The 25156-nt window shown below is 36.8% G+C and overlaps 1 protein-coding gene and 1 long non-coding RNA gene across 2 annotated transcripts; one reads left to right on the forward strand and one right to left on the reverse strand.

The window, feature by feature from the left end:
- Positions 1–7383: 7383 nt before the first annotated feature.
- On the reverse strand, positions 7384–20581 carry LOC147544008 (uncharacterized). The gene is made up of 17 exons (XM_086635958.1): positions 20265–20581; positions 18898–19059; positions 16780–17597; positions 16495–16580; positions 13348–13502; positions 13107–13171; positions 12822–13016; positions 12607–12661; positions 12259–12474; positions 11886–12019; positions 10524–10713; positions 10368–10427; positions 10020–10271; positions 8982–9240; positions 8695–8900; positions 8358–8408; positions 7384–8024 (listed from the first exon to the last, which is right to left on the reverse strand). Exons 3-17 carry the CDS (start codon positions 16944–16946, stop codon positions 7734–7736), a joined length of 2382 nt encoding a protein of 793 aa, XP_086492084.1. The 5' UTR covers positions 16947–17597; positions 18898–19059; positions 20265–20581; the 3' UTR covers positions 7384–7733.
- Positions 20582–22500: 1919 nt separating this feature from the next.
- Positions 22501–24619, forward strand: LOC147544009 (uncharacterized). Its single transcript, XR_015223477.1, has 2 exons — positions 22501–22670; positions 23874–24619. It is a non-coding gene; the product is annotated as an uncharacterized LOC147544009 (long non-coding RNA).
- Positions 24620–25156: the final 537 nt, after the last annotated feature.

Consider the following 25156-nt stretch of genomic DNA (forward strand, 5'->3'; position numbering starts at 1 on the left):
TAAAAGAAAAATTATCTAAATTTATGCCGAAAACATATCATATTTGTTTTTTCTAATAACAATTTAAAGTTTGAAGTTTTGGATAAACAAAAACATCAACGTTCTTAATGTTGCATGATGAGAGAAAAGTGTAACAACTTGTTATCTGTTTTTGTTTTTTTTTATAGATATAGAGAGATTCCCATACAATTGTAGCAATGTTTATTTTCACTTGTTTTTTTTTCAAAAAGAATCCGGCAAGGCATTGAAAAAATCATCTATAACAGAACTGTCTAAAGATGAGCAGAGACATCAGAGGAAAGAAACTAGAAAAATGAAAAAAAGAGTTCTGGAGAAATGATGAAGACTTCAAGAAGAAAAAATCACTCAACCAATGTGATTGCTTAGAAGTGTCTAAAGCGGTGATAATATCGATAACTGTTATGGGATGGGGCGTCACAACCAAAGAAATTTGCTTGTTGAAAGACGTCTAATTTTGTTTGTTGAAGAGAACACCCAATCCTTAGCTGAAAGAGGAGAAGATAAGGGGAAGCAAAGAAAGGAAAAATAACCGTTCTTGTTTTCTATACAAAATTAACCATTCTTGTTTCTAACATTTCCTTGATCTTTGAGAAGGAGTTGAGCGAAAGTAACTTCTTTGATTGGAAAAAGAATTCGAGAACAGTTCTCAAACTCTCGCCACTCGAAACACCGTTAATGAATGGTGTGCCCGAAAGGAGAAATCGAACATTGTTAGACATGGTTTGATCTACGATGAGTCTAGACGGTGTTTTGACCACTTTGTAGAGATATACTCTAGAAACGACAACTGACACACTAAACCAGACTCTGTCTAAATCTGGAGAAAAGACACCGTATATGATATAGAGTGGAAAGGTTTAAAAGTTATCTTTTCTCAAAGTCTAGGGTTGCGAAGCTTATATAAAACGTTTACTAAGAGATAGCTAGCACCCAAGTCAGACAAATGTTTCTTTGTGGATTGCCCAAAAGAAAATAGGAGATATTACTTCTACAACCAATCAGACAACAAATTATTATTTTTTTTTTTTTTTTGAAATTAACAACAAATTGTTTGTTATTCGTGATAGTGTCTTCCTAGAAAATGAATTCCGTTCTAAGAAGCCAAGCGGGGGTAATGTAAACATCAAAGAGGTTCAATATTGTTGATGTCAAAAAATGAATCTCCGTTAATCAGTAAGAAATCGAGACTTGATGCATGACAACGTCTGTCATGAAAGGATATTCAGCCTGGTTGATAGATAACTCCTTCTTGCTCCTTGCCCCTTGGCAACCTAGGGGAAAACCTGCAAAGGGTTTGGAAACCGCTCCGACGCTCACGACAGTCGGATTTCTCTTTGCAGTAAAAAGATTGAATATTGATTGAACATTTTCAGAGATGTATTGATTTTACTCAACGTGCCTTGTAGAAGGTGATGCGATGCCCTTTTATAGGTTGAATTGGACCGACTGTGATTAGACGGTGTAGATGGCGGTTTATGATCCACCGTCAAGGAAGTCTTCTATTGTTCGTAGTTAGAGTTTCCCTTTTGGTTTATCTCGTATCTAGGATAAATAGAAGTTCCTATGTTCAAGGATACTTCGTAGATATCCTTCCGAGGTGATAGATCTTCTCGGAGATGTTTCATCCTTTGAGACTCTTGAAGTCCAAGCTTACTTAAACACTTAGGATCTTTAACCGACTGAGATCTTTAAGAAGACTCGGGATTAAGTCGGTAAACATGCAGCGCGTTTCTGCCTTCCCAGTTTAGGACCTAAGGCATCATCCTGGCTTACGTGGACCCCCTTATCCCTTTGGTGAATCTCAGGGCTGACTTGGTTGTGTTTTAGGCGAAGCAGGGCTAGAGCTCCTTAGCTGATCTTTGCCGACCTCCCAGTTCTGGGCGTAGGTGGCGGAGCGTTGCGGGTCCAGCAGTCTTGTTGCCTTTAAGCCGGATTGATCCGTTGGACTTCTGGTCTATTCTTGACCTATTGACGTTAGTCAACGGCTGAACATTTTGTGCATCATCATATATAAACAACAAACTGAAAATTAATTACCCACGTTAGTTGAGGCAGTCCCTCTTGTGTACAATGTCTCCTGAGGCGAGCCCGAGGTTGAGTTACTAAAACTCGAGAAGCCTACCGCACCAACTAAATCAGATGCAAGCAAAATTCCAAATGGTTGAGAGTGTTTCACAAGTTGTTTAATCTTGCGTAGGTCATAGAAGCTTAGGTTATATGTTAGAGGACAAAAGTCCTTATGTTAGAGGATGATGAGCGTAACACTTATAAGAAGTTGTGACGGGTCGAGACACTCATAAATAGCTTGGAACCATGAGGTCAGAATTGGAATCCATGTCTGACGATCAGATTTTGAGCGGGGTTGACTTCCCTAGTGAGGCAAATTCTATAGGTTGCAAATGAATTTTCAATGTGAAAACAAACAACGACGAATATGATTTGTGGCTAAAAGTTACACAAAGATACATGTTTAATTCAATTAGGAACATATCAACAATAACAACTCATTAATCATGATAATGAGGTTTGGCGAATGGATGTCGATAATACCTTTCTTCATAAAAATTTACGAGAAGATGTGTACACAACACAACCCGAAGGGTTTATAGACTCCAACAACGCTTGTAAACTATGCAAGCTTCAGAGATCCATTATAGACTGAAGCAGGCAAGTAGGACCTGAAATCTTCATTTCAATAAGGCAATCAAAAAGTTTGGTTTCCTAAATAACGAGGAAGAATCTTGTGTATACAAGAAGTTTTGTGTGAGTGATTGAGTTTTCCTGTTCCTGCATGTGGATAACATGTTGCTCATTAGAAATAACTAGAGGTGCTCAAAAGGCCGGGCCGGCCCGAGTTGGGCCCGGGACCGGCCCGTTCCGTACAGGCCCGGACCGGCCTGGCCCGTACGGAAAACGGGCCAGGTCAACCCGGGTTCTGTCTCGGGCCCGGGCTGGGCCTCTATTTTGGGCCCGACGGGCTAGGCCCGGCCCGGCCCGGATTGAGCCCGGCAACTTGTTTTTTTTTTTTTTTCCTTTTTCTATTTTTCTTTCTTTCTTTAAATATTTCTATTCCTCCTAATCATTTATATCCTATTTAGAAAATATAACAAACTTAAGTTGGAGAAGAAATTTTTAGTAAGCTTTAAAAAATCTTATCTAAAAATAAATTTAGGTAAGTTGTTGAGTTAGAAAGAAATATTTATATTTATGTTAAAGATTCATTTCCTTACGTAAGTTTAGAAAATCTTTTCCTTTTTAAGTTAGAGAATATAAAACGAATATAGGTAAGAGAAGAAATTTTTAGTAAATGCTATAAATTTTTTAAGTAAGTTCCATTTTGTTTTAATTTACTTTAGGTAAGTTCGATTTTTTTAGGTAAATAGTCATTACTTTAATACTACGTGATAAGTTATATTTTCTTTTAAGTAAGTTCTATTACAAATAGTTTTATTTTTGTAATATTACTTTTTAATTTACTTTTAGGATTTGTTAAGTTTTAATTGAGTTTCATATTAAAAAACAGGAAAAAAAAAAAAAAAAAAAGAAACAGATTAGCCTGGCCAAACCCGGATTTGGCCCGGCCCGGCCCGGATAGGCCTGGCCTGGGTCAAGTCACGGTCCCGGGCTGGGCCATAGGTTTAGCCAACCCGGGACCGGCCCGGCCCGGGGCTATTCCAGCCCAGGTTGCTTGGGCCCGGCCCGCAACCCGGCCTGGACCGTTCTATTCCAGGTCGGCCCGGCCCGGCCCGGCCTTTTGAGCACCACTAGAAATAACATTCGGATGCTAGAATTTGTAAAGAATTAGTTAAAACAATGTGTTCCTCATACACCTTTAGAGGTGGGCATCAAGATATATAGGATATGATAAGTCTCTTGAAAGATATAATATGAGAGACTCTAAGGCCATGTTTGGCACGCGGGAATCGCGTGGGAATGGAATGTGATTCCTGGGAATCACATTCCCGACTATTGTTTGGCTCGCGAGAATGCAGGGGGAATCCTATTCCTGGAGGAATGGGATTCTCCCGAAATGGGGTAATAGCAAACCCAGGGAGGGGGGTGGGTTTGTGATTCCCATTCCCGGGAATGATTTCATTTAATATTTTTGGACAAAATAATCCTTGATAAAATATTAGAATTCTCATAATATTTTTACTAAAAAAATTTAAAAATCTTAGGGTTTCAACTACCACCATACCAAACACTCTTTCTCTCTCCCACCCCCTCTCTCGCTCAAACGTAACTCTCTCTCCATATCTCTAGTTTTTTTTTCTTCTTTCTTGCTCTTTGTTCGTTAAAAATCAATTTCATAACGTTTAAAAAAATTAGTCGAGACCTTATTTATTTTAAATAAATCTTTAAATACAACTTAAATTAGTGTATTACGTTATTATTTCATATCTATAAATTTGAATAGACAATACTATTTAAAAATATATATAACAAAGTTGACCTATAATTTATGTAGTTTGAGTAAAAGGATATAACAGGACTTTCGTAAAATTTACATTCCTATTCCTACACAAACCAAACAACAAGTTAGGAATCCATCGGGAATGGAATTCCTATTCCTGGTTGAACCAAACATTAAACCAAAATAATATGATTCCCAGGAATCGCATTACGGGAATGTGATCCCGGGAATGACATTCCATTCCCGCGCGCCAAACATGGCCTAAGAGTGAATTTTTGCTCAAGCGGCATGGCACGCCGCTGCAAGACTGACAAGTGACCTTGATGAACAAGCATGCATTAGTAAGATCCATATGCTTCCGGCTATAAGATCTACTTTGTACTTGATGATTTGTACCCGCCTTGACGACTCATTTGCTCTGAGTATGTGCAGTCGTTAACAAACGAATCCACGTGAAACACACTTTACCGCAACAAAAAACATCTGCAAGTACTTGAGAAAAACTAAAGATTGGTTCTTTGCTTAGAGGAAAAAGAACCGGTTCTAAAAGGTCATGTTGATGCAGACTTCCAAAACGGACATAGACGATTTTCAATCTCAATCTAGTAATGTCCTTTGTCTGAATGGAAGTTCTGTGAGCTGGAAGAGATCCCAACAAAACACTATTGCAAACTTTACAACTAAAAGTGAAAACCATGAGGCTTTAGAGACTTTACCAAAAAATATTAAAGATCGAAGAAAACGGTGATATTTAGTGAACATTATACATATCAGATCTATTGACAAAACCGTCACGAAAGGCAAACATGAGAATCATAGAAGGGACATAGGCATTAAGCGCATTAATGATGACTTAGAGTTGTTTAATTTGAGTTCATAAAAGTAGCTTACTTGTAAAGACTCAATTACTCACACTTTTCATCAGAAATAAAATTTGTTTGTTTCGTTATTTAATATTGGATTAAAGTTGAATCACAACCAGAAACAATAGATCATTAGAAATGGGAGTTTCAAATGCGTGACTTGATGATTGAAACCCTATTAATTGAATTTGATACTATGTGTTACTTCATTCCCTAGCCTAGTCATTAAACTAAGTGGGGGTGAGACATCTTTTTCTCTTAATCTCATGATATCCTTCTTTGAGTTTGAGTTAGTTTCTATAACTTCTCTCAACTTCTTGGTCATTTTTCTGCCTGGTATTCCATACTAAATTTCTCTTCATGTTTTCTTGTCCTTTTTATTTTCTTCAATCAATATTTCTTCTTTCGTTTCCTTTCTTTCCTTCGTTTGTTTGTTATCTTCTCTATCCTTCTCCACTTTTTTTCCTTCTTTCTTTCAATCTTTTCTTCTGGACTATTGTTTCCTTCTTTTTTTCTTCTTTTGTTCCTCTCCCACTTAAGTGAAATCAAACCGAAGGACCTGTTAACAAAGGTAGGAAAAACTCTAGTTACTAATGAAGATGACTTATTCTACGCACCTATGTTGTCCAACACCACCAAGATTCACTTGTTAAATCTGGGCCTTCATTACACGAAGCTGGGAGCTTCTTCTCCGTTTTTGAAAGGAAAAAGACTGGGGGTAGGGGTGTTCGTTGGTTCGGTATCCGGTATTTTGGTGTCATCCGTTACCAAACCACTCATGGTTTGGTTAGTGATTTTTCAAATCGTTACCAAACGGTCAGAGTTTGATTTAGTTATTAACCAAACCATTATAAGCGGTTTGGATACTAATGGATACCAAACCATCCTTAAAACGCAATTTGTTTTCCATGAAACTCGGCGAATAGAGTTACTTTCTTCATACATTGACGTATAAAATCAAGACAACACTCCTGAAAAACCTGGAGAAACAATCAAACTAACATAATGCATCGAAAAAACATTTGAAACATGAAAGACATGTGCAGGTCCCCGCCGAAATATTATATAGTAGCTAGTAACATCGATGATACATGAATTGTTTTAATCTAACACTAGCTAGTAACATTATATTGTAGTAGTGCTGTTGTTTTGTATGGGTAGTAGTTATTCTTATTTATAGCAACTCGATGAAATATATGTATTTGTATGAAATTATAGAGATATGATAGATGTATTTTAAAAAAATTATGTAAATATATAATTATATATACTAACTGAACTTGACTGGTTCGGTTTGGTTTTAATGGTTCCTAACAAATGCATCCACTTACCGAACCAAACCAGTTGGTTTTTAAAAACCTACAACCGTACCAAACCACTCGTTGTTTGGTTTGATTGGTTCGGTCTATTTTTGCACACCCCTAACTAGGCGACCAACATTTAAGGCGTGAAATTGGCGTGAATCCACATCCAACTGTTGGATTCACGCCACTTTCTCTCTCTTGATGAAAGTGGGATGAATCCAAACCATTGGATAGGGATTCACGACAACTTCACGCCAAGTTTGTCGGTCTCCCTATCACGGTTGTTTTGAAAAACACAAAGAAATAACGGAGTTTCAAAACCTAAACTAACTTTCCACCAAATAAGATTCTCGTGCCAACATGTCTATGCCATCAGCTAAGGTCTGGTGTTCCTTTCTAACATCTCTTAAAGAAGAGTTGCCCTTAGTAAGGATTCAGAGGCAGTCAGGAATGCCTGCAACAGTTCTACACAAACTGCTAGAAGGAAATGACCACTTGCCACTAATATCAACTCAAGCCTATTAGACATCATGTAGCTGGCTTAGTGAAAGAACTAAATAAAGAAAACAGAACTAATGCGAAAAATAAAGAATAACAAAACTCCGAGTCACTAACATTGACTTGATAATACATCAGAACTAATGCTGCAGAGAGCAGATACATTGTGTCTTTATCATGTGAAATAAAACAGGTTCTCATTTAACTCCACAATCAAGGCAAACAGACCTAAAATCTCAGAAACAGTTGATATAATCCTTTGTGAACAGTTTTACACTAGATATAGAAAGATAATAAATATCATTTTGTTCTAAACATCTGAATCTTCCACACTTGCTAGTTGAATGCAATGTCACAATTAAAGAATTTTACCTTGCCTACGAATAATTACACTTCTGATAACATTAACAAAACTAAATAAACTAAACCTTGAATTACAATTTACAAACTTTAATAAGACAAATGAACCTGATGGAATGGGCTAATAACATATTTTCATTTCCAGCATTTTCTAAAGATTCACTATTCTTTGTTGAGAGTGGGAAGAAGGGCTTCACTGATATCAAAAGTAAAGAGATGGCCTAAGTGTTGATACAAACGTAGTTTAAAACTTAAATGTTTTTTTCCTCGAGATCAACGAAATAGCTCAGCGAAGGACCACATTATAAACTTAGCGAAAATGTCAGTTTCCAAGAACTCAATATGTGCTGCCCGGCCAATAATGGTGTTCAAATTTCTGGTTTGGTTTGTGGTGTCAAAGTTGACGTCACAACGCATGAACATGCGACGTTCAGAGGAAGGGGCGCGAATCTGATCCAAGCAGTTGTTAAGCATATCCATAAAAACTTTACCTTTCTTCGAATAGTCCCGGAATGAAGCTGGACACGTTTCAATTCTGGCCGAATGATAAGGAACGTAACCATCCTGGACATAGAAATTGAGGCAACAGCGTAAGTGAAAGAAGAGACCGGCGGGGCAAGATAAAATGCCAAAGCCATATAAATTTATGTAAGAGCGACATCAGCAAGGCTACCAGTACCAGACACCCGTACGAGTTACTTCTACGTAGTCATCCTGGACATAAATAAAACTAAATAAACTAAACCTTTCCTTTAATTTATCATTGACCCTTTATAGCTTTACCCTAATTACATATAGTATGGCTTCCCAAAACTCCATATCTTAGGTACAGATCTCCTTGTAGATCTAGTGAGAGAGTCATCCGTGGAAACAACTACATAGATAAGGAGTAAATACCTGAGGCGAGGATAGAAGGATGATGTTTTTGAAGTATTCCAGCGTCTTTGCCTAGAAAATAAGAATTAAATGTTTCAGAACTTCATAGATGATAGATGGTAAAAAATTAGCAACTCAAGAACTAATTCCGTTTCTCTTCATAAAAAAAAAAGAACTAATTCCGTTCTGTTTTTTCTTTTTCTTTCGTTTCAATATATTTATTCAAAGTTTCAGAAAAAAATCCGTTCTGTTTTCCTTTTCTTCAGTTATACTTGCATGACCCTTTGCTGAACATGATAAACATTACATTTAATTTATGGAATATACAACAATCCAAGCTATTCTTAAAATTTAGTACCTGACACAGTTTGTAGAAAAAAGTGTTCTCCAGATTCGGATCATCAGTAAAAGTCAGCTGATGAATGCATTGTGCTCCTTTGATCTTCTTTAGAAGCCATAGACCAGAGTTAAATATAGAGTTTGAACTGTAAAGATACCCTAAATGTGGCCCAGATACAGACACATACGTATATAGATACTTCAGGAATGGCTCCATCTTACTTTCTGAGACAAGTATAAACAGCATAAAATTAAGAATAGCAAAGCTAATAAGCACATTATAAGTCAACAAACAACGGGTTCTACCTGTCAAGGCCGACCTCAGAATTACGTTTCCAATGGAATGGCCAACAAAGCTTAGCTTTATTTTTTTGTAGCCACCAGATCTTGCGGCTCTATCCATTTTTTTCTTCAGAAAAGCAGCTACTTCTTCAGCCAATCGTGACCCCATCTCTCTCAAGTCTCCAGATGTTTTATCTTCATTCGCCTCAGACATGAGACAATCAGCTCCTGGATCTATCAAAAGCCATTGATTCCGAACAAGCCGTAAATCGAGATGATGACCCTATTTATTTGTGTAGTTAAAGATAAATCAATCAACTTATCCAGTGATCGAAGTCCATTCAGTGAGAAAGATCGGAAAGTTGCTAAGATGTTTAAGCAGCAATAATATTATTGCAAGAAAAAAATGGAACGACAACATTATCGAGCATAAAAATATGAATAAGTTTACGCGTGTGTGTATGTGTGTGCTTTAAAACTCTTTGCTTGTGTATGTGTGTGATTCGTATTTTGCGCTTGTGTACACGCTTCTACTTTCCACTTCGCCTCAGTATCGAATTAGTCTTTTTCTTTTTTTCTTGCAGAAACAGTTTGAACTCTTTTAAAGTATATACCCCCCCAACTACATATGTTTTATTATATCCATTCTTGATTGAAGCAAAAGCTAGGGTTTCCGTCCTCTTTTCACTCAACAAAGACAGGAAGAGACAGAAAAGAGAAACAACCATAAACCTTTCCTCCTTATTCTTCTTCTCTGTGTTAAGATGGTAAAACAAATTGGCCACCCCGAGTTTGACAACGTTGGATAATATTTATTGTGCACTCATGTGTCTAGAAACTAAAGGATGTTTTTGACTTCGCAAATCAAAACATTATTTAGCTCGGATTGGTGCTTCTTATATAAACACCTCCTGTAGGGGCAGACTTGGCACATAATGAATATTGGAGAACGTTAAAGAAAAACATTAGAAGAATTAAAAGTGAGAACGAATGGAACTAGAGTTAGCCATCTAAGACAACCAAAAAAACACTAAGCTATCTGTCTAAGAGAAGAAGACACACCTGAAACCCATGAACGAATACTACGATCCTCAAAACACGAGTACTACTTTGGGTCCCAGCAGCACATATCTTATTCACAGCCTTTATCTTTGTGGTTAAGAGTGTGTTAGCATCTTTGTGATCCAAAGGAATGAAGAATGAACTACCACTTCTAGTGCGCAAAGGAGCATTCATCACACGGTCAACAAGAATTACAGGATTACGCAATGGATCACCAAAAACATGCATGTCTTGAATTGAGCGGTTGTTAATCTGCAAAAGGCAATTTCCTTCCAATTAATAGATCGATCCATCTAACAACAAACTTTAGATAGTCAGTGTGTATATAGCTGGAAAGTAACAACAAACCCTCATTTGAGCAATACTTCGCCGATGGAGTTCAGCACGTGTAATAGCAGTTTGAGCTGGCTGCAAAAGGAGACAAGATATAAGGTTCAGATGCCTACTATATATATATACACACACACATATGTATCATGTATACAAGAACATAGATATAGTTACATCTTCGTTTAACTTTTGCACAAATAAAGATTTCCCGCGAATACTACGATAAGAAGCCTCAGCAGCACCACTTCTCAAACAGTGGTGCGGCATCGCAACCTTAGAGTAGACCATCCATATTGACCATTCAGCTCTTCGGTCATTCGCCCAGGCTTCACGTAGAAATTCCATTATCTTCATCTTATTGGCCCTGGGATATAAAAACCAATCAACGCTTAAGGATCCATGGAAACTACCAAAGAACTACACAGGCACGACATAGACATGGAAAGTGGTCAAAGATGATTAACTTTTTCGCAAAAAATGTATTCGTAAAACCAAATTATAATGACTGTTAAATGGTTGTTTTACAGTGTACAACCCAACTCAACTCAGACAACTCTCTGAACTTCAACTTATATAATCCCTTTTTTAACAAGGACAAGAAAACTTATGTAATCTGTTCTTAAAGCCATTGTACAATTTTCTTTGTACATACAGAAGTTGTCATAGCTTTGATAGCCACATATGGTGCACGAGAATTAGCATACAGCATAAAAGCAATAATAATTCAAAGAATTACAAGTAATCTAAGCAGTTGGGCTCGGGATCACCCAAGGGCCGAGCCCGAGACAGGGCGAGTAAGTCCCCTTGGCTGAAAAAAAACCAGCAACTTTCCTTAAAAAAAACAAAGCCGAGTCAGACCGACCCTAGCCGATTACCCGCCGATCCCCTGGATCGGGGGCTCGGCTAGGAAACGGCTCGGGCAAATTTCATATGAATAAAATTAAAAGTTACGGGTCAACGCAAACCATTATTTGGGGTTGCTTTCTTTCTTGGTGATACTAATGCAGTGATGCTCATGGAGACAACTCACCAAAGAAAACAATCCAGATGATTGAGAAATTGGTGTTCAATTACGAAAGAACTTGACAGAGAACTATACAAACAACCCCCACATGAGCATTGTCAGAGGATACAATCTGAAATCAGAATCAGATTATGCACATGCTATGTTGTCGAAGGCCGCATAGGTGATTCCTAGGCGAGAAAGGCACAAGGTGAGCAAGGTGGTCAACTCGCTTGGCTGCGAGTTCCACCTGCATAACTTCCAATAAGAAAGTACCCAGACAAAATCTCCTCACAAAAGAGTCTTACTAACCACATGATTCAGAGGGCAATTACAGTAAAACATTAAAGAGTAAGGGATTAAAGCCTAAAACCCAGTAGGAAACAAGGACCAAAACTTTTCCTTTATTTTTTCCATTTTTGCTAAATCAACTAACAGAGCCCTAACAGCTACCTAACTAAATTTTTTTCCGTAATCAGGATATCGCGTTGAGAAAAGATTGGAAACGTGTAACTGAATCTAGCTAAACAAACCTGTGGAACTTCAAAAAGATATTCCATAAAACGGAAAGTTGGTGAACCAGTGAATGTGAACCATCTATAAGATCTTCTACAGAGAGAGACTGAACCATCTCTTCATTTTCAATATCAAAATTGCCACCAGCATTCTGCGGTAAAAGAAGAAAACATATAAAAAGCGACGAGACTAACTCTTGAATAACTTTTTTTTTTTGAAACTTGATTGAATTCATGGAGGAAAAAATATACAAGGGAAAGAGCAGGAAAAAAGAATGATAACTCTTGAATAACTTATAAAGTTATAAACAAAAAAACATATGATGTGAGAACAGCAAGGAAGCGAAACCAGTGTAGGATTTGTCTATAATTTTCTCAACCTTATTCTTACCTGAAAAATTTTACTCCCTACCCTACTCCCTTCAGAAAAAACTGAACCGACCAACTTATTTTCACTCAGATCAGAAATTACATCTGTCATATCAATTGTTTGATCAATTGCTTTGCTAAGCTTTTGTAGTTCATCAAAGAGTAAGTCCCGTGCTGTCAGTAATGCTTTGACTAGTGCAAGATGTTTTTGATCCACTTGAACCCCTTTCCCTGACATCTGTTTCACAAAAGCTTTAGGAGACAATAACAAAATATAACGGTATAAAAGGTCATTTCTCATTGAAATTGTAAGACGCTCATTACCCACTCAAATGTTATTAGCAAAAAAAATTGACAGGAAAGGACATACAGAATTTCTCAAATCACAAAAATCACCAGCAACATCTTCAACCGTACGAGAATAACTGAAACATTCCATTGACCATGTTAATCTAACTGGAGTATTGCAAATATATCTGATAGTAAGTAATAAATAAGCAAACAACCAGTAAGAATAGTGTTTTAATACTTCACCCACTATATTAGAGCATATTCATCCATCTAGAAACAGGAATTATGACAAACCTGGGTACCTTCTTTGGAGAAGCAGACGAACCAGATTTTAGCAGACTGATGTGTATGCTCGAATCAACAAGAACCGCATGGAATGTATCAAAATGGACAGGACAATACGAATGCAACCCAAGAAGAGCCTTAGGAGGAATCCGGAATTCATGGACTGCAGTGGGCAAAGCATCCAGAGAAGCTGGCAACTCAGACCTGAACAAAGAGCATGACAGTCAGTAACAAGAATTAAGCTCCAATAGTATTCAGTGTGGAGGTGACAAATATTATAAGCTGTTTACTAACCCATTCTCTGAGATTGGTGCATATAGAAGCTCAAACTTGACTATTGCAGCAGACGAGGATGGTCCCTAGAAATTAAAGTGCATGATCAGTGGTCCAGTTAAAACACAACAAAAAAAATGATGATCACACCGTAAGGTGACCCAGATTGTTCCACAGCCTAATAGCTACATATCAGAACTGGAGCTTGGCTTCATAGTGATAACGAGAACAATCATTATATAGACAAAATAGAGTATTCTACCTCATATTTTCTCAGAGAAAGGTTAAAAGATATCAGGACAGACAGAAGGACATCCTGCCTCGCATATTTGATCCTGAAAGGTTGGGTGTAGAAACTGTTGTCTGTATCATCAATCCTCCAAACCCCGGCGATGTCATCAGGGCCCAAATCAGGAGCTGTGTCATCCAAAACATTTTTTACAATAAATAGTTATAAATATAGGTTTCTTACTGTTTGAATTCGATAATTTTTTGGCCCTGCAGTATTAAAACTTAGCTCAACTTACAAAATATACAAATGTATTGACATAGGAATATAACAAAAAGAGCTGTTTATTCAGTATGAATGTTCTCTTATGCACAAAATATATGCACACACCCTTGCGCTTTCAACAATGAGCAATATTAGAAGTTTATACTTGGGGTGTGATTGATTACAATAGGGGGAATGCAAAAGTACTAGGGTAAAAATTTCTAACGGATATTGTTTTTTAGAGAAATTGAGCTTGAGAAATATTTTCATATTTCTGTTGTTTGGATTAAGATGAAGAAGTCGTTAGGCTTATCATTACGAAATTTTCCACTTTTCAGGTTTCATTGTTAAAATTAGTTTCCTAATAATTTTATATCATAACCGAAGTATTTCTAGTATGTTCGTCTTTTTGTAAGCTTTTGCAAATGAAGCTTCAATTTTTTGGACAACCATTTCGCTGGAATTACAATTTTTTAAGTCCAAAAATCAGCACAACGAAATCTAAATAAAATCTTTATCTAATAAAATTAAAACATAAAAAAGACATCTCATACTTAACTGTTCATTTGAAAAGCTAACTAATTTGTTCTACTGGATATGGTTGAGAGAGCCATATGAAGAGGAGAAGATAAACAAGCATAAAGGAAATGCTAGATGGCCAGATAATAGAAAACAAGAAAAAAAAAAGACGGAAGAAATTATGTGTTTTACTTGAACAAAAAAAAATATAATAATTACTGACATATTCTCTGGAAAACGGCAATCAAACATAACCTCGAAGTGAAAAATATTGACTGATAAAAAGCAACACAAGCCACATTACGATGGAAATAATATGCCAAAATCATTGGCAGGGCCGACCCTCGCCTTTAGCATCGGCTAAAAAAGTTGGAACCCCACGAGGGAATAATAATGTCTAACTTTCTTTTAACTATCGGATAATTCTCTTGTAAAAATTTATAAAAAGAGTGCAATAATTTAGTTAAGATATATAATCAACAAACAAGCTAGTCTTCATCTAAATTTTGGAGTTCAAAATTTATAGAAATTAGTTTCCATCTTAATTTTTCATAACTTACTTAAATATTTACAAACAAAATTTTAGAATATAAAATACTATTAGTAGATCTAGTGACTGCGTCAAATAAATAATACTTTCTTGACCTACAAACATTGCAATGTGTAGACCTTTTTTCAGTCTAACAAAATAGAGAATCATAGTTTGCTAATAAACAAAAATAACGTTTGTGGAAATGTCTGATTTTTAGTTCATGTTAATCAACTATTTAAAACATACAGGACTTGGGCTAAAAATCCTCCCCGGGCTCATAAATGGGCATGAGGTCCTACCTCACCAAAAATAGGCGAGAGATCTAGGGATTGAAAATGGCGTTTTTGCCTCTACGGTCTCCGCATTTTCTATATGAAGCACGGGGAAAATGTTCTAATCGGAAATAATGTATTATGAACACATATTAGGTAGTATGAAAGTTCATACAGGATTTCAAGAGTGAGAAAGAAAACCTTTAAAACGAATACGATCGTCTCGATTTTTGCATTTTTTTTCTCTTATAGCCTAATCAGTCTGACTCGGCCAAGTAACTCGGGACTCGACTTGGACCCTGGGTCGATCCGGAGCCGACGCCGAGTTTAACAGCTTAGATAGTTACTCGGTTTAACTTTCTCATAGAATACCTGCTCATATGCAGATTCACATTTTTTTCATCTTCTGGCATATTTTGATGGCTTTTATTGCTGCAGAAAAAGTTCAATAGCCGAAATTACAATTTTATCAGCTATTCACCATAATATGTTAGGCCTTTTCCTATGTTGAACAATCTTACTTAGTCCCATTTGAGATTAGACTCACTTTCACACGTAATATTAAAGAGCTTTGCTAATAGATTAATTTGCACGTTAAGTAGTTGCATTAACATATAAACAGTTACATACAACTACATACTAAATATGTTTTGTACTTTGATTGATTTGTGGTTCAGATATTAGTTTAGTAGTTGAACATGCATCATCTCTTATAATCTTACTTATTTTTCATAATAAAAAAAGTTACTACATTAATAATATTTTCCTTATTATCATTCATTTCATTGGATGGTGTTACTTGCTTCATGTTTCAAGTTTATTTGCCTCATTGTTTTTCTTTGCATCAATGGTTTATTTTTCAATGAAAAGGTTTATCTTGCTGACTATTTTTGTCTTGCCTCAGCTAAGACAGTGGATATGATTAAATGCCCATTGCAATATCTTCTTTTGTTGTGGGTAATTTTTTCTAATTGGTATTGCTAGCTCTTTCATTATGATGGTATTACATTGACCATGTTTGATGTTATGTATTATTACTAATTTTTCTAACGTTATTCAGGTACTGTATCAGCAACATTTGGATGAGAGTAAGTGAAATTATTATCTATTGCTCGATGAAGACTTCTTTTACTTATAAGTGTTTCTTATCATAATTATGTCGATGAGGTAGTGCAACACTGAACCAACATGACTAATGAATATCCAAAATAGTTGTTCTGTTGCAATTTATGCTCATCCACGTAGTGTGCTCGACCAGTAACGCATTTGAAAATTGTCTGAGCTCCACGGGCAAGGGTTACCACCTCGTACATACAAATCGTCTCAAATCTTATGAACGATATTTGCAAGTGTACTATATTCATTTTCCACCATTTTAGATGTATTCTGCACATATGACTAAGATTAAGAATTTTAATTTGAAAAGGTTAGTGCCAATATTATCCTCTATGGAACTCTACTGGATTCATGTGCCATTTTAGATGAGTGCTCTTTACTTTTAACAAAAAAAAGGTACTAGTTTTCTATAGTTCCAAAAGGTCTGTACTGGATTCATATGACTAATTATTGACCATGTAGCTTTTCTAAAGTTACCTTCATATTGAGCTACCCTAGCAGGAGTTCCAGGAAAAGTTGCGTTGCCGTCCTCCCACCTCATAGTGATTTTAATCTGATACCATCTAGAGAAACAACAAAAATAGGGAAGTACTTTTTGAGATATAATCAACTGACAATACTTAGTTCTAAACTATCTTACCTTAAGAAACAAACTTTGGTGAAAAGGACACAATTTCGATTTCAAAAGCAAACCAAAGTGCTTTCAAGTTTCAAATACTAAAGAATACTCAAATGATCTTTATATGAGCAGGAAAAACTCACCCTTGCTGAAAAAGATCAAGATTGTGGAATTTGTGAATGTAAATAGCTACCTCCTGAACTGTTTCCAACATGGTTGGTTTAATCCTTTGTGGCTTCGCATTAAGCAATTTCTTTACAGATTTAGTTCTCTGATTGAAACCAATTATATGTCTCAGACGCCGAAACATATGTGATTAAACGATCCAATATCTCACAAAGACCAATCTCTCTCTCTCTCAATGCAGATGAAGATAAATCGTAACCCTAGTTTTCCTTCTCACTCTTCCCAACTCCCTTTCCATTTTACCCTTAAATCAACCAAATAAACTTCCTTAAACGTCGTTACATCAAGGATGAACTTGATCTGAACCAAAAATGGGGGAATCAGATTCCAACAACAAATTGAAAACTTACTTTTCAGGATTTATAATCTTCAAGCTAAGATAAATAGAAAGAATAAACATGTTCAGCACCAAAGCAAGGAACCCTCAAACTCCTCGTGAACTTTTTTGGATCTCACATGTCACGTTATCAACCTATTGGAATGAAACTAGGGTTTATGAGCAGCAATGTTGTCTTCTAAACTCCTAGAGAGAAAGACACAACTTACAAGTAAGAAGAAAACTGGAGAAGAAGAAAGAGGAGAGAGAAAATGACATTGAAGTTTTAATTTCTCTCTCTTCTTTGTTCTGTTCTGTTCTGTTCTGTTCTGGTTGGAGTCATTCATCCAGAAGTAATCTAAACCGTTGGTAGATTTACTTTCATGTGTGCTTCTATCGGCACCCAGCCAGGTTTGGGTTAGTTTCACTGGGGTCAATGAACAATGAGCTGACCACTCTCTTACTAGAGTGCGGCTAAAGGGCCCCCCTCTAAGGTTGTGTTTGATAAGAACTCAGGGAAAGGAAAAAAAATAGAGAAAAATTTACTCGGAGAAAATTTTTCATCAAGAAACATTTACCTTGTAGACACTTTTCATTTTTCCAATGTTTGATTCATTAAGAGAAGAAAAATCTATTTTCTCAATTTCTGTTGCTTGGTTCGCCTAGGTAAGTAAGTTTTTACTTAGGAGTATATAAATTTAGAGAGAGAGAGAGGAAGCAAAATACAACTTAGATAAAGAACACAAACTAATTAAGAACACAAACTAATAACAATGACGTATACACATAAAATTCGGTATGTATACAATTTGGTATTGCCTCATCATGGTTTATCAACCTCTTCTGGTGGTATTACCATCTTATCAATACCATCTGAAATCAAACTTACAGAGTCCAACAATTGGAGGCAAATTTGCAAGTTTAGCATAACTAATTCCCTTAAAAATCACAAACAAGAAATGGGTATCAATCATTTCATCAAAAACAACAAAAAAGAGGTGAGGTTTGATTGGAAAAGTAATGTGAAGAAGATCAATATGTAGGATTATTTTAAATTTATATACTTGTGGTATAGCTAAACTAGCAATAGTGAGACCTGAAATTAGATCAGATTTCGATGGGTTAAAACTACAAGTATACAAGTAGGACCCCGTTGAAGTATGGGGAAGAAGAATTAATGTATCTCTTCATAAATCTTATCAATACCATCTTATCTCTTCGTTGATTTCCTTGGTGTTTCACTGTTAAATTTCTGCCACTAAAACATTAGGGGAGAGTTCATTAAAATTGGTATTTGGATAAACAAAGAATTGGTAGAAAATTAATTAGGAAGAACATACAAACCCCTCTCTCTCTATATGTAAGACTGTATCTTCATGTGAAAGAAAAGAATTTGGGGGTTTTTGGAGTGGGAAATAAGGTATAGCATTAAATAATGATTGCTTTCTCTTGGGAGATGTATTGAAATCAGAGGCATGAAGCTGAAGACTAGAGAGAGAAAGTAGTGAAAGGGAGAAAGTAGTGAGAGAGATGAAAGACGTAAGCAGCAAAGGGACAAGGGGGCAGATTTCTCTTTAAAGAAAGTCATTCCCTGGTAAGAGCTGAGTCAAAAGTTTCTCTACTTTTAGGGAAAATTTGGGAAAACTAGTCACGTGACCAACAATTTATTTTTCTCTATTTTGTTAACCAAACACTTGTAAAAGAGAATTTTAGAGAAAAAGTTTCTTTTTTCTGTGGGAAACTCGCCTATCAAACAGACCCTAAGAGTTGTAGGTCTCCGCATCAAGTACAAAGTCTGAGAGGTCCCATGTGCAATCCGGGGGCCTAGAGCATTTTGGGCGGGGGCCTTTAGCCTCTTCTCTCTTACTATTGAAATTTGACTTTGGGGAAGAGTAGCTGGTGCACTAATATGCCATCAACCCTAAGGGGGGTAGTGGAGCGGGACTTTCACAGACTTTCATAGACAAAATGTCCCGTAGACATTTCAAGACATTTCGGATGAGTTATTATGGACAACATGTGTTCATAGACATTTTCAAGACATTGAGAGTTTGTAGACAAAATGTCTTTATAGACATTTCAAGACATTTGATCCATAGACAAAATGTCCTGGGGACATTTTAAGATCTTGAGTCCATTGACAAAATGTGTAATGCATATTATATTTGTGCTAATCAAAAATATATTTTTCGACTTTTGTAGACATCTGTGAATATTTGTGGACATTGATGGACATTTGGTAGACATTTATTATTTTAATATTATTATTATTATTTAATCACATGAAATAATATATTAATACTAACATTTCAAAAATATATTTTTCGACTTTCGTAAACATCTGTGAATATTTGTGGACATTGATGGACATTTGGTAGATATTTATTATTTTAATATTATTATTATTTTTTAATTACATGAAATAATATATTTATACTAACATTTCAAAAATATATTTTTCAACTTTCGTAGACATCTGTAAATATTGTGGACATTGATGGACATTTGGTAGACATTTACTATTTTAATATTATTATTATTGTTTAATCACATGAAATAATATGTTTATACTAACATTTCAAAAATATATTTTTCGACTTTCGTAGACATCTGTGAATATTTGTGGACAATGATGGACATTTGGTAGACATTTATTATTTTAATATTATTATTATTGTTTAATCACATGAAATAATATATTTATACTAACATTTCAAAAATATATTTTTCGACTTTCGTAAACATCTGTGAATATTTGTGGACATTGATGGACATTTGGTAGACATTTATTATTTTAATATTATTATTGTTGTTTGATCACATGATGGACTTCAAATGTCTCTTGTTTTTTGAAAGACATTTTGGCTTCCAAATTTGTCCCAAATCCTTCACAAATTCATCAAACTATGAAGTCCACCAAAGTCTGGGACATATTTTGTCTACAATCGAATGCCTCGGACTTTCATAGACTCTCAAATGTCTGGATTTGAATGCCTCAGACTTTCGTGGACTCTCAAATGTCTGGATTTGAATGCCTCAGACTTTCGTGGACTCTCAAATGTCTGGATTTGAATGCCTCAGACTTTCGCGGACTCTCAAGAGTCCGCGAAAGTCTTGCTCCACTACCCCCCCTAAGTCCTTCAATAGAAAATCTTCAAACAACTCTGCCCCTTCCACCACCATTATCTTCTTCCTCTCTCTCTCTTTTTATAGGATCTGTCGATTTTAAAGAGGAGAAACAATGGAGAGAAAAAGAGAGCTAAAGAAAGTTTAGTGGAAGTTGTGCTCAGTCTGTGGTTGTAGAGGTGGGAAGAGAGAGGGAGAAGAAATGGTGGTTGGGTGATTGGACCAGGTACTTACTGAGAAATTAGAAGCAAATCGTTTTAATAGAGTCGTTCACCTGGATGCTTCACCAGCGCCTTACTTTCATGTTTGTTAAATTCTAATAATCTAATTTAGTCAAGTAATAAATAATGGAAAATGGTTATTCGAGTCAAAATATTACACATAAACAGAAAAATCGATGATTTTTTCAAATAGTTAGAAAGTGTCGCAATATTATTTATTTGAAGGTAGTGTTATACTATTATTTGTTATTGTATCTTATGTTTGAAATATTTTATCTTTTTATATTTTCAGGTCATTTTGTATTTTTTTTCATCTCAAAATACTTCTTCTTCTTCATCTTTTACCTCTTCGTCATTTTTATTGTTCTTTTTGCAAAAATCACCGTTTCTTCACTTCATTTTTCAAGAATTTAGATATCTCCTGCGTCAAAAAACTACCAAATCTTATCTTCTTCCACCATTTGCAGTTTGATGCATTTCGGTTGTACATTTTGCTTCATTTTTTATGATTTAGGGTTTTGTTGTGGTTCTCTCTTTCTTAGATATGGATCTGAATTCGTGTTAACTTAAGGTATCGTCAATCAATCAGTGAAGTAAGTAGTTCCAATTCCATAATCGAGATATAACCTAATAAGGCATGTTATTCTTAGATCCCAAATAACTCAATGAGCTTTGATCTAAAAGTTTTGAAAGTTTCCGATATTTCGTAAGATTAATTTTCGCAGTTTGATATGTTTCTTCGTGATTATGATTTATTAATATATTTTTTTTCAAACTTTGGTTGGATCTGGTAATCAATAAAGCAAATGTTCTATTAGAGCATCTCCAACGGGAGCTCCATCCCTCCAAAAAGTACAACTTTTAGAGGGATGGAGCTCCAATCCCTCTCCAATGGTGCTCCAAATCTCCAAAGATTTGAAGCACCATCAAGAGTGCCCCTTCGGACATGAAGGGGCACTATTCACCTTCTCCATATGAGGGATTTTTAGTTTGATCATTTTGCTTTTTATTCTCTCTAGTTTAAGTCCTTTATATTATTTTTTAGTCCTAATTTGTTGTGTAAGTTCTCATTTATTCATTTTAAGTCCCTATTTCATGTTATTATTTTATGTCTTTAATTTTTTTTTTAGTAATTAAGTTTCATTTCAACGTACATGTTAATTAATAGAAAAAAATATATTGTAATTTTATTTTTTAAAGAATAACATAACTAAATTTTCATTAATATAAATAAAATAGTACAATTCGAAACTAAGACAAAGTAAACTGACAACTACGATAAACGTCTTTAACAATTTAAAGATTAATCAGTAATTGAAGCATCACCTTTGATATATTTTTAGTCTAGCTTTCTTTTTCATGCAATGTTTTTTTGTGTTTTTTTTTTCTAATATATTAGTGATATTTAATATAATTATTATGTCTTTTTTAAGTTACTACATTTGTAGTAATGAGTTTTTGTTCAAATATTAGATTTGTGGTATATTTTTGTGGAGGAGTGGATAGAGTTGGAACCATTGGAGAACTGATGTGACACAAAAATGTCACATTTGGAGAGCCTAACTTAGACTAATTAGTCATTTTCGAGTGTTATCAATAATGTTTTATGTGTTTTTCATGTTAGGTACTTATTTTGGAGTTAAGCGTGTGATTCAGAATAAAAGGAGCGAATTATCACTATCATTTCATGTGCCGAAAATGAGAGAAAAAGACTTCAAGCAAATCAAATGACAAGTATAGTCAATGACGAGTCCGACGGTGAAAACGGTATTCAATTCGGAGTTCGGACGGGGAAGATATGAAAGAAAGAAGTCCAAGGGTTTTCTAGTCCTTTGTGAGAATTTGAAGATGTAGAGACAAGGATGGAGGCACTCTCTTGGTTTTTAAATCAAAGCCCAAGAGCCCAAGGAAGAATTATATGGGCACCCTCTCTTTATGGATCCAAGTCAACAAAGTCTAAAGAAATTGACTAAGTCTTGACCTAGGGTTTGAGTAGTAAACACAAGTTGGAGTTTACTATTCATCATCTTCTACAAGGGGGGAGAGAGAAAGAGCTAGGGTTTGGTATTCTTCATCAACTTCAAGGGTTTAGAGAGTTAAGGAGCTTGAGAGAGGGAAAAAGAGAGAAGGGGAGGTCCGGCCAAGCTTGGCCGGCCTAAGCTAGGCCGAATCAGCAGCAGCTCGGGTGTTTTGGGAGCAGCAGCTTGTCACGGGGTAATTTTTCGCCTTAGCTGCTTACACCGTGCGGCACTTGTGCTAGCTTCTCTCCTAGACAAGTCTTAGCCTTTTCACTTGAAAGCCTATGTAACTATGACTAATAGGCTGCTTCAAGACTTTAGTATGCTCAGCAAAGTAACTTCTAAATAAGCAAGAACACTTAAGAGAAACTCCAAGCTTTATTGCTTATGAAAACTCTTTACAAAGACACACCTCTCAAGTCACTCAATCTCTCTCTTTACACTAGATGAATTGATCCCAACTTGATTGATTTACAAATGAGGGAGAACTTCCCTATTTATACTAGTTGCCTCTTGAAATGGATGGCCAAGATTGCACCTCCTTACTTTCCATCTAAGGGCCAAGATGGTGTAGAGAAAATATCTAAGTTTACTTGGTCCTTAAGGCTTCTTGGCCACCAAGTAAACTTAGCCTCCAAGTAACTTAGCCACCAAGTTCTTCCATAGTCTTCCACCAAAATATCTCCATCCACTAGAGACATCACATGGGTGGGGCCAAGGATGGAGCTGCTTCACTATTCCACAAGGCAGCCTAGTTTCACATGTTCCTGTCCCATCTTTAGCAGCTGCCTCTAGGCTGCTCATTGAACTATGCAAGCTGCTGAGTAAGCTACTGTCCGGGCTGCTATGTAAGCTGCTGTTTGGTGCTTCCATGTTGGGCTCTTTTGGCTGCAACCTGGTACACTTAAGCTGCTCCATATGTTGCTGTCCCGGGCCACCTGAGCTGCTAGTTGCGGCCTCCATTTTTGGTCCGTAACAAGCTGCTGCTCGGGCTGTAGCTTCCTGCCGGCCGGAACGAGCAAGCATTCACGGACGCGCAATAGTAGCACGCGACAGTAGCTGCATGGCTCGGACAGCAGCAGATCTGCTCGGGACAGCAGCAGATCTGCTCGGGACAGCAGCAGATCTGCTCGGGACAGCAGCAGATCTGCTCGGGACAGCAGCAGATCTGCTCGGGACAGCAGCAGATCTGCTCGGGACAGCAGCAGATCTGCTCGGGACAGCAGCAGATCTGCTCGGGACAGCAGCAGATCTGCTCGGGACAGCAGCAGATCTGCTCGGGACAGCAGCAGATCTGCTCGGGACAGCAGCAGATCTGCTCGGGACAGCAGCAGATCTGCTCGGGACAGCAGCAGATCTGCTCGGGACAGCAGCAGATCTGCTCGGGACAGCAGCAGATCTGCTCGGGACAGCAGCAGATCTGCTCGGGACAGCAGCAGATCTGCTCGGGACAGCAGCAGATCTGCTCGGGACAGCAGCAGATCTGCTCGGGACAGCAGCAGATCTGCTCGGGACAGCAGCAGATCTGCTCGGGACAGCAGCAGATCGCCGGCAGCAAGCTCGGACTGTGTGGGTCTCGCTCGGGACGGTACTAGGGACGCGCGCACAACACGGCAGCAGCTCGAGACGGATGCACACGGCCGGGACAACACCTATGTGGCCGGAACCTCCATGTTTCTTGGCCGGATTTCTTGTTTCTTTGGCCGGAATTATCTAGGGTTTCCGGCCACTTTCTTGGTCGGAAACCTTAGGGCTTTTGCTCCCATGTCTTGATCTTGCTTCCCATGTAGTTTGATTTGATTTTGGACAAGAAATTTCTAGAGAGAGAAAGCTAGGGTTAGCTTTAATGGAGGTTGTGTTCTAAATGGAGAAGATGATGGTGGTCGCTATGGGGAACCCAGAAAATTGCTAAGGGGAGATCGGCTGCAACTAGAAACTCATATTTTCCGACGATCTTAGCCTCGAACCACATCGAAAAAGTGGGATTCTCTCACCATTTCCTTTCCATTTCTTATTCAATCACCATGTTTAGCTAAGTTTAGTTTGTCGATTATATGAAATGAAATGTGATGAATTCGTGACTATGTTTAATATGATTTGATGTTTTGATTATAAATTGATGTTCATTTATTTCGATTATCGTTTTGATCGTATTTTCATGTGTCTTGTCAAGCACTTCGCATAGTTAATAGACGAAACGAAGTATTCGATATCGATCGTAGTCTAAGTCATAATTTCATGTGTCTTGTCATGCACTTCACATAGTTAGGCGACTAGACGACACTTTCGATGACTCGGGATTAACCGATTTAGACGTTTGTTTGACTAAGTATGATCTCCGGATATACGTAGTACTTAGAGACATCTACTTTAGGAGTCGAATATCGATTGTACCTCGACACATCAAATCGGACTACACATAGTCGTAGGTTTATCATTATGGATTCCCGGACTTCGACACCTCTCTCACTTATTTGTTGTCCGAATCGAGTCTTACCGTCTCTCGAATCTTGTTCCTCCGACACTTCTCTCGAATCTCTCTCGCCCATTTTACTTTGATTGTTTAGTTTACTTGCTTGCTTTATTCTTTTTGCTACTCTTTCAATCATAACCCCCCATTTATCCTTGTTTCCTTTCCTTTTTAGTCTTAGTT

The sequence above is a fragment of the Eschscholzia californica genome, unplaced genomic scaffold (genome assembly GCF_041429995.1).
Source record: "Eschscholzia californica isolate CP2 unplaced genomic scaffold, dmEscCali1.0.p SCAF_4, whole genome shotgun sequence".
Classification (NCBI taxonomy): domain Eukaryota; kingdom Viridiplantae; phylum Streptophyta; class Magnoliopsida; order Ranunculales; family Papaveraceae; genus Eschscholzia; species Eschscholzia californica.

What these genes read in the sequence shown, in the direction of transcription:
- LOC147544008 (XM_086635958.1), bottom strand. Translation starts at nt 16,946, where the DNA reads ATGTTTCGGCGTCTGAGACATATAATTGGTTTCAATCAGAGAACTAAA. An exon ending in TAGGGAGTAAAATTTTTCAG is followed by an intron (nt 12,020 to 12,258) that starts GTAAGAATAAGG and finishes CTTTTACCGCAG; the next exon opens with AATGCTGGTGGCAATTTTGA. An exon ending in TATTCGTTCATGGGTTTCAG is followed by an intron (nt 9,241 to 10,019) that starts GTGTGTCTTCTT and finishes ACAAATAAATAG; the next exon opens with GGTCATCATCTCGATTTACG.